Here is a 10,096-nt window from a genome sequence, read left to right as displayed (position 1 = left end):
TTCCCACATGTTCGAGATAGATTTTGTAGATATGATTAATATGATTAATCTAAATACTGTCCTGGTTTCAAAGGTTTTTTTTGCACACAGATTGATAGAGAGATGCAAACTTGCATGGTGGGTGGAAAAACTTCATAAATACTAGGCTTTAAATTTGAAAGCCAGACGAGCGTCGTTTCATCTACAAAAAAACATCGCACAGTGCTGAACTAAAAATATTTGGACAAATAAAGTTCGAAGTTGAAAAGCATTTAGGAATAAAATTACGAAAATTATTGCCAAATACGTCTAAGGTGATATATTATTGTGGTACAAAATCCTAAGTATTTCGCAAAAGTTAAAATTTTGTAAATAGTAATTGTTACCATATCAATGATAACTCGTGTCAAAACAGAAGTGCAAACGGTAGGGTTGGTTAAACCCTCGGGGAGGAAAGCTCAACCAGCATTGGTGTCGACACAGTGGTGTTAGTAAACGCATCATAGATATCAGGCTTAAAATTTTGTACGCTCGAATAAAAAAAATAAAGTACGAAATTGAGGTTCCCTGAGAACCCAAAATTTTTATCGAAAGACAGAGAGAGAGAGAGCGAAACCAGTGCACTTATATCAACTTATTATTCAGTCTTTTTCTTTAATCTTTAGAATTATGTATTTCAAAAGAATATCGAATAATATAAAAGTACATTTTTTAGTTTTTCTCTATAAGACATTATCATCATTGTTTGGTTTGCCTATGTGTGTACTTCTACGATGCCTTTTCACTGCTTTCTTCTTTCAAAACATAAGTACATGTGAAAGAAAATGAACAATTGAGTGGACAGATTTATACATCATATTTTCATGACAATGCACTCACAAGATCCCAAGTATTCAACCTTCAAGAATTATACTAACAATTCAGATTATTTAAGACTTATTTTTGCCGAAGGATAACTTATGTACAAAATGCATTTTATATTGAATAAATCATCTACCACAATGTTTTCCATCCTCAATGACTATGATTTATGCAGTAAACTGACCTTGTTAAGTCAGCAGTACTTTACAATTCACATATACAATAATTGGAAAAAAAATGTCAGAAAATTCGAACTAAAAGGGCTTCAATTTGTTAGGACTGATGAACCGGCAGTGATATTTAGATCATCTACTTACATTTAACTGATGTAAATGTTGTAACGCAGATGTATTGACGCACTCAAGTAAATTTCTTTTTCAAAAATAAAATAAAAACGTGTCAGAGGACACGAATGGCTCCCATCAAGCTGCCCAAATTCGAACTCTATGCATTAAGTTTAGTTCTTAGAATTGCGTATGAGTTTCATCAAATTTGAATGAAAAAAAAAAAAAATTAAAATGTTGAAACGAAATGAAAATAGCAATTTCCAAATTTTAAAGGGTCATTTACCCTAACAATAAGCTGCTACCCAAAGTGATTGAAACAAAGCACTTGAAACCTGCCAACTACAATTGAAGTGTATTCAAAACGTCCACAACGACCCATAATAATTCAAAAAAAAAAAAATTTAATGAATGAAATGTAAAAGAATGATAATTATTCAGTGTGTAATAGCATTTATTTCTGGGCAAATCTTTATTGGTTCGAAAGAGGTCAAAATAAAACCGACATAAGTTCCCATGCCATCTTTAAATTGCTTTTGGGAGTTACAACCTTAGTATTGGCACACGTACAATATTAATAAAATATAAAATTTGTATTTTCTTTTTCATTGGCGTTGTGAGTTTATTTTCGATTTATGAGTTTGACTGTCCCTCTGGTATCTTCCGTCCCTTTTTTGTATTGCATCAATTATACCAGTTCTGAAGGACTGGCTACTTGGTTACTAGTACTCTCTGGAACTCACTGAGAACCTGTAGTGCACACGAATTCAATGTGAACATCTGAAGGTTGACATCATGGCGTGTACAATAAATTGAATTACGAACCATAACAAAGTGATCTTATCACATTCTCACTTATTTATTCAATGAGTTCAATTACCCTTAAATTTTGGATAAAGATAGGGGGACCATATCGGCTATTCATAATTTATTTTGAAAATCGCTAAGTTACAGTTGAGATTGAAATTCAAATTTTTCACTAGAAAAGACTGGGAACAGTTAACAAAAACCTTAAAATACAAGGTTGGTTTGTGTGTGTGTGTGTGTGTTTTTCTTTCTTTTTCGTAACATTTACAGCAAACAAAATAAACGACCTAGTGAATGTGAGTATGATTATATGGATTGAATCTTCAATGTGATGTCAAACTAAAGAACAGGGGCTAAAGTACAATATGCGATCACAAATCTTTATATTAAGGAACAAGGACTAATTAAAGTACAATGTGCGATCACAAATCTTTATACTAAGGAACAAGGACTAATTAAAGTACAATGTGCGATCACAAATCTTTATACTAAGGAACAAGGACTAATTAAAGTACAATGTGCGATCGCAAATCTTTATACTTTATACTAAGGAACAAGGACTAATTAAAGTACAATGTGCGATCACAAATCTTTAAGCTTCTTTTGTTTGCACTGGACAAACCAACTTACATTATGCGAGAAAAGTTAGATATATACACGTATTGAAAAGATAAATGAGAACAAATCTGGCTTAATATATGTTCAAATGTATTGTAAAATATTAACGACACGAGAGTACTATAAAATACCCCCAAAAATATACCTATTTACATAACTCTACCCAAACAAGGGAACTGGAGTGTGCAGTGTACAATTTCTTATATAAATAGAAAGGTATGTCATGCTGGCCTGTCATGCTCAGCCTAAAACATAAATCAACCGTGAAATGTTTAACCTTTAACACCCCAAAAGGAAATTTTATTACAACTTTGATTTCAGATTAAGTAGATCTTGATTTTTAAATTATTTTTGCCCCGTGTTATCAATTTCATGTTACCCTTATTTCTTCTTTTTCAATTATGTCGCTCAACTTGGTTGATAGTCATAATTTTTCAACTAAAATCAGTACACACTAAATCATACATGTCGAGTTTTGTTTGAATAAGTATGACTTTCGCTTTATTATACTCAGAATGACTTGCAAACTCAATTAACGACGAGAATCAGTCTATTTTTCGAGTTAAACAATTGTTAAAATCGTCGTTTTAAGTTTACAACTCTTATCCTTCCGGAGCACCTGAGATAACCCCTAGTTTTTTGGGGTGTTCGTGTTGTTTATTCTTTAGTTTTCTATGTTGTGTCATGCGTGCTGTTTTTTTGGTTGTCTTTTTCATTTTTAGCCATGGCGTTTGTTTTAGATTTATGAGTTTGACTGTCCCTTTGGTATCTTTCGTCCCTCTTTTGTAAGAAGTCTTTGGTGATAATTTTCTTCGTAAAATAGTAAGCTTAAAATAGTACTTAGATTTTTCAAAAACATCCGGTGTTCGACCAACCAGTCAAAAGTGTTTTGTTAAAATATACATTTCACTTTTTTTGGTCTTTTGGAAAATGTTGTTTTTGAGATTTTACTTTTTGTTATGCATACACTGTGATATACACTTTGTTGTAAAAATGTTCAGCAGTGATATCTACGAATTTCTAATCAAGACCAGGAAGATAAAGGAAGTTATTGTCCTTCAAAGTTTTTAACAGAAACTATGATTGAAGCATATCAGCATATAAAAAGTTCATATGTTTTGCAAAGCAAGACTTACAAATTAGGCAAAGGTTCGATCCCCGTTTCGGCTCTCATTTGCGAGTATGATCTTGATAATAGTCCGTCGAATTGTGACGATAAATGGCTGACCTGTTTTAAGAGAGTCATATCTCTTGCACGTAAGACACCTTTGTAGATTTCGAAAAAGAGAAGGTTAATGCCGCTACAAGGCAGAACCCGCACCAGCAAAGTGCAAAGGGATTAATATAAGTTGCCATTACTTGTTTCTCAGTCCACTATAAATAAAAAGGTTTAAACTTAGTCATCATGAACGAAATTGTAAGTCGACCTCTTATTAGAAGTTGTATCCCTCGATAGACAATTCTTACCAATTGTTTTATTTATTGTAGAAACTATAGTAGATGGAGAAAACCTTAAAATGGCAAAGCTGTTAGTAGTACCGATACACCCTTATTGGCGGCAGATCAAACTTGACATCACAGGCTGCATTACATCGTTTAAAATGTCGTCACAATGTTGTAATAATAGCTTTGGGCTGCCCCAAGATTGATAATTGTTTTGTAGTTTATCGGAAAGCACATTTCTTTTAAATCTCAAACTTATTTCAAACATTTTAATAGATGTAACTCAACTTTGGTCTATCAACTTTCGCTATTCATGACTTTTGCAATCATGTCAATGATTTTTCAGTCTCAACCGATATATAAACCATTAAAGCACAACATTAACCTGTAATTTGTTAACATATTTGTTCTTTGTCTATGAATAACTGTCCATCTACTGACATTCAAACCATACCTCCATCTATTTTTATCTGTTTATTGTGTATTTGTTTTTTTGTTTATAGATTCTCTCATGTAATGGCTGCAACTCTTTAGTTACTCTTTATGTGTTGTGTCTAAATTTAAATTGCAACACTTAAGAGTGACTGAATAGGTTGAACAAAATCTTCACAAGAAAGAGAAATGGAAGACGCATTGGAACAGCACCAGACAATTTAGCATTCAAGCTTATAAATGAATACTCAGATCTGTATATTAATGTGAGCAGGTTTTTGTATATACATTTTCTGATCATATTTTCACTACCATATAAAGTGACAACTAATTTTATTATAGAAATGCTGTTTCTGAGAAAAAAAAAAGTACATTTCTGAATGAAAATGAAAGGATTATTGTTGTTTACTCATGGATGTCAATTGTGAACTAACCACCAATTTTTGTTCATCATGACCAGTAATCTCAAATTTAAGAAAAAATGTACAAATTACTGATAAATTATATTTGCCCTGCAAGATCCTGTAAAAGGGAGTAGGCTGGATCGATGTTCTGATAGTAGTAAGTATGCTACCAGACATAGACATATTTATGATACCCTGATTAGGACTACATAATATGAGGGTTTTTTTTATTGACTATTGACTATGAAGAACCTTTGAGAGCATTCTCATGTGTCCTAAGTCATACATTATCACTTTTGAAACAAAATCTCAAACAGTTTAAAGACTCATTACTCCTACAAAAATCAACTGATAAAAAAAGTGTGGATATTACCACCTACATATTATGTCCTTATTATATACATAGTTTCATTTAATTCTATTGTGTAGTTTCAGGTGTTGTGAGGACAAACTATTGCATTAGTATATTTAGGTCAAAATTTTATGTTCAAAGATGTTTAACTCCTTGAAAAAAAATTAATCATAATATCTTGTCAATATGCACATCTACATAGGATGAAAAAAGTAAATGAAAAAGTTTCATGAAATTCTGTTGTGTGGTTTCAGAGGAGTTGCTGGTCAAAAACAGTTAACCCTAAAGAACTTTGTTTTGTGGGGTATAATAAATATGATGGTTGTTATTGGTAATCAATCCATTCATAAAAAAGAACAGATTTTAACTCATACCATTTCATTTCTGAGCATGTATACTTGATGAATGGGAGGCAACTCCTGTCTGTTGGATTCATTCACTGTCTTATTTAGACAATGAACAATGTAAAGATTGACATATTGTATTTATTATTAAACCTTTCTTTTGTTGAAGACTTTATTTTGACCTCAAATGTATTACAAATATTTTATCATTATGTTGATAACTCTTTAACATATACCCCACTCCATCTTATTTATATGCCATGCTATATCTTTGAATTTTTCTAGAAAAGCAACAAATCCAAATAAGAATTCATATCTTAATTTTTTTCTTGTTTCTTTATTAATTTATAAGATCTGATGATCTTATTTGTATCTTTCTTGAACAGCTAATGTAATTTCCATTCCACATTTCTTCACTAAGTTGATCTTATTTGTATCTGTCTTGAACAGCTAATGCAATTTCCATTCCACATTTCTTCACCAAGTCCTAAAACAAAAAAAGATAACATATAAGCATTCTCTCCAAAATATTGCCATATTTAAAAATGAGCAAAGTAAAATCTAAATACAGAATATTTTTTTCCAACAGAAATAGATTAAACACTTCTGAACTTTTCTGGAAAACAAAAGTTCAGATATGCAATAGAAAGAAATGTACAATTTGTTCATAGAAGATATCATTTTGTTGCAACTGTTGATAAATCAAGCAGTTTCTTGTTCATAGTTTCACATAAATAGGGTTTTTAGCTTAAAAAGTCCATTATTTCTGATTTTAGTAAAAAATATTGTTTTACAATGATTAAAATGTTCTTCTACCATGAATATCTGATGGGTGTTGATACACAGTACAAAAAAAAACAGCACTTTTAATCAAACTTTTTATAGAATGAAACAAATGTGCAGGTATGGGAATACATTTTCTCACAAAAACTTGTAGTTGTATTTGGACAATGTTTCTTAATGCACAAGCTCCCTCAATTAGGTAGAAATCAGTAGAGGCATCCTATAAAATGTTACGTATGTAACCAAACAATTTCATTTTTACTGGTGTGCAAGCACATTATTTATTTTGTTTATTTCCACCAGAATTATTATACAGTATGTGTATATATTTATGTACAAGTTATTTGATAATTACTAAACACAGAAACTTTATTGATTTATAAGGCAAAGACTGACCCTTATGATTATCTGTATGTTTGAAGAATAAGTTTGGGTAAATTTAAATCAATTAAAACTAGAGGCTCTTAAGAGCCTGTGTCCCTCACCTTGGTATATGTGCATATTTAACAAAAGGCACAGATGGATTAATGACAAAATTGGGTTTTGGTGATGGTGATGTGTTTGTAGATCTTACTTTACTGAACATTCTTGCTACTTACAATTATCTCTATCTGTAATGAATTTGGCCCATTAGTTACAAAGGAAAATATTTTGTTAAAATTTATAAAATTTATGAAAATTTTTAAAATTGACTGTAAAGGGCAATAACTCCTTAACCCTTTCGTTGATGAGTCCCGGTTTACCTGGATTCACGCTTCAGGCAGCTGACGATGAGTCCTGTTTTACCGGGATCGGAATACCTCTTTTATACTTCCCGCTCAAAACAGTGCAAACATGAGTTATCTTTCTTTGATGAATACCCGGATGAAAGTGTAAACATGGCGCTTCCGTTTGTTGAAAACCGTGTCAAAATCAGAGGAAATTTACGGAATTTACGAGAATTTGAAATGAGGGAACATTTTTTTTGAAAGAATATGGAAGAATTGAAGCCAAACTAGTATACTTTTTTGACATAAAATGTCGTTTTATGTACTAAACACTTGGAATGGACATTGTTCAGTATGAGGAATTTGTACAGCCTCTTCAAATTTTTCAAAATTTTGCCGTTTTTGGTTAAAATTACGATTTGGGGTCAAAGAGCAAAATTTTGAGAATTTCACCTAGATAATGTTGAAAATTTGAATATTTTATGAAGAAAAAATTATCAAAACATGAACAAAACTGTGAACATAGTGTAAATGAATGAAATAAATACACAAATAACTACAAACAAGTTTTTATTGACATTTATTATGAAGATCCCCCACTTAAGTAATAGTAGCCAGGGAAGCTATCGTCTCAGAGTAGCTTCAGTCTGGGCAGCAATCGGTGAAAGGGTTAAGGGGTCAACTGACTATTTTGGTCATGTTGACTTATTTGTAGATCTTACTCTACTGAACATTATTGCTGTATACAGTTTATCTCTATCTATAATAATATTCAAGATAATAACCAAAAACGACAAAATTTCCTTAAAATTGCCAATTCAGGGGCAGCAACCCCACAACCAGTTGTCCGAATCGTGTGAAAATTTCAGAGCAGATAGATCTTGACTTGATAAACAATTTAACCCCATGTCAGATCTGCTCTAAATGCTTTGGTTTCAGAGTTATAAGCCAAAATCTACATTTTACCCCTATGTTCTATTTTTAGCCATGGCGGCCATCTTGGTTGGTTGGCCGGGTCACCGGACACATTTTTTAAACTAGATACCTTAATGATGATTGTGGCCGAGTTTGGTGCTCACTTGGCCTTTTAGGCCAGGTGAGCTAAAAATATGAAATGGGAGATAATTTATATAGGAAGGGGCCTTCTTGTCACACCTACATTTTCTAAATTTGTATGGATGTTTTCCCACATGAAAACTTCTGACAGATGAGTCAAAAAATCAAAAATATTAAATGAGGAGCTTTTCCGGCAGGACTTTCCATGATTTTAATTTAAACTTAATAATTATTAAACCAGTATATTCTTTTCATTTACTTTTTGTTCATTATAAAACTGTCAATATGTTTCAGTTCCCCCATATCCTTTAACAAAATAATTTATCCCTTCTATCAGTTAAAACAAGTTTCATGGATTTTCCTTTTTGGAACTTATATTATTAAAGAACTCTGCTAAAAAGAACTCTTTGTACTCTGTCTATTTTGAAGAAAACATCTTAAGAGTGATCTTTTCCTTGCAGCTTTATTTCAACAACTATACAGTTAAGTTTTAATGGAAAAAATACCTTGTCTAAATCTTTAAGAACAAAATCCGGTGATGTATCAATACATTTCTGTACAAATCTAGATAATTCTAACTCTGACTGAAGATGTGGACCCTAAAAAATAAATATATTTATTTAAATTACAAATATTAAACTAACAATGTATAATTTCAAAATATATAACAGGCTTTCAGATAGCCTATTAAAAAAAAATCTAAATGTTAACTTGTTCTTACACATCTTCTTGAAAGAGTCAGTGTGATTGTGAATAACCAAATAAGTAGGGAACAAAACAATATAAAAAACTTGTCTAGTAGTCAAGAATCTTCAGAGAGAGATATTCAAAAGACTATTTTAATCCAAAAATTTAGCCTTATGAAAAAATAAGCAATATATTATAGGTTATGAATAGACTCAAATTAACTTACTGTAGAAATATTAATTTTTGTGGGGTAAAAATTTTCGTGTTTTTTTTTTTTTTTTTTCCTCTCCTTAAATAATGTCTTTATTGCACTTTTCTTTGCTGTTATGCCAAATTACTCAACCTACAGCAGTTGGCCAAGTATCCCTTTGAATTAGTCACTGGATAACCCATGGAATTTATTCAGTGAATTCATATTTATAGATAGTTTGTTAGTTTTACAATTCATAGTTATTACATACATTTTTGCAAAATATAAGGTACCATGATTACGGAAAGTGTACAGTTTTGTCGGACAGTCTGTCCCATTCTGTTTCTAAAGATTAAAACTTTCGTGGTATTGTCTCTATATAAGATTTTTCTTGGGGATTTAATTTCGTGGTTTACAGTATATGGAAGTGATTTTATATGTAGGTTAAATTTTCGTGGAGTTTTAAAATTTCATGGATATATTCTTCCACCAAATAAACGAAATTAAGTCATCAATGAAAATTTATGCTTTTACAGTATCTTGCACTGCTTTAGGATTTATTTTAAGAGTGCCATAACACATTTTTGATTATAGTATAATCTACCACTGTCAATGCCAAATTTTATCAAGGCCTTCCTGATGAACACAACCTGATAATTTTTGGATATATATATCATACACCAATATTTTGTATTTTAGTTTTTCAAATAATGTTATTTTAGATAATAAAAAATCTATCTTATACTTACAGATCCACTGTTTTCCTCATCATATAAATTAACAACCATGCTATACAGACTTAAAACTTTTCCTAAGAAGTCAGGAATTGATTTGAAGTGATTATAATGTCCTTTCGAAATGTACCTGAAAATATAACAACAAATACTGGTTTCAATGATTCGTCAATTGAGTTCTCAAGAAACTGCCAAAAGGCATTTCATATTTCTTAAAACTACCTGTTCCCACAGATGATATCAAGTGATTATAGAATATTATAAATGCATATTACTTACAACTGTTTTATAATATGATGTCTCAATTCTGCAGACATTTTTACCTTGAAACAACTCATCATTTGTCCAATAATTACTGATCCAGGGAAATTAAAATAGACAAACATTTTCTGTATCATTTCAGTACTTAATTAAT

The 10,096-nt window shown here is 31.1% G+C and overlaps 1 protein-coding gene across 3 annotated transcripts in view; it reads right to left on the bottom strand.

Annotated features, from left to right (window-relative positions):
* Nucleotides 1-5,647: 5,647 nt before the first annotated feature.
* LOC143079759 (Fanconi anemia group A protein-like) overlaps nucleotides 5,648-10,096 on the bottom strand; it is a 70,026-nt gene continuing 65,577 nt past the window's right edge. For 2 of the 3 annotated variants that reach the window (XM_076255334.1, XM_076255336.1), the window contains exons 38-40: nucleotides 9,697-9,811; nucleotides 8,577-8,669; nucleotides 5,648-6,011 (exon numbers count right to left, since the gene is read on the bottom strand). In XM_076255334.1, coding sequence (XP_076111449.1) covers nucleotides 5,952-6,011; nucleotides 8,577-8,669; nucleotides 9,697-9,811 — 268 coding nt within the window. In that variant the 3' untranslated portion in view covers nucleotides 5,648-5,951. Of the gene's footprint in view, nucleotides 6,012-8,575; nucleotides 8,670-9,696; nucleotides 9,812-10,096 lie in introns of all 3 variants that reach the window. The other variant, XM_076255335.1, reaches the window with a different exon arrangement.

Source organism: Mytilus galloprovincialis, chromosome 6 (genome assembly GCF_965363235.1).
Source record: "Mytilus galloprovincialis chromosome 6, xbMytGall1.hap1.1, whole genome shotgun sequence".
In the NCBI taxonomy this organism is placed as follows: Eukaryota; Metazoa; Mollusca; class Bivalvia; order Mytilida; family Mytilidae; genus Mytilus; species Mytilus galloprovincialis.
Note: the sequence above shows the minus strand (reverse complement) of the source record. Positions and strands in the feature narration are given on the sequence as shown.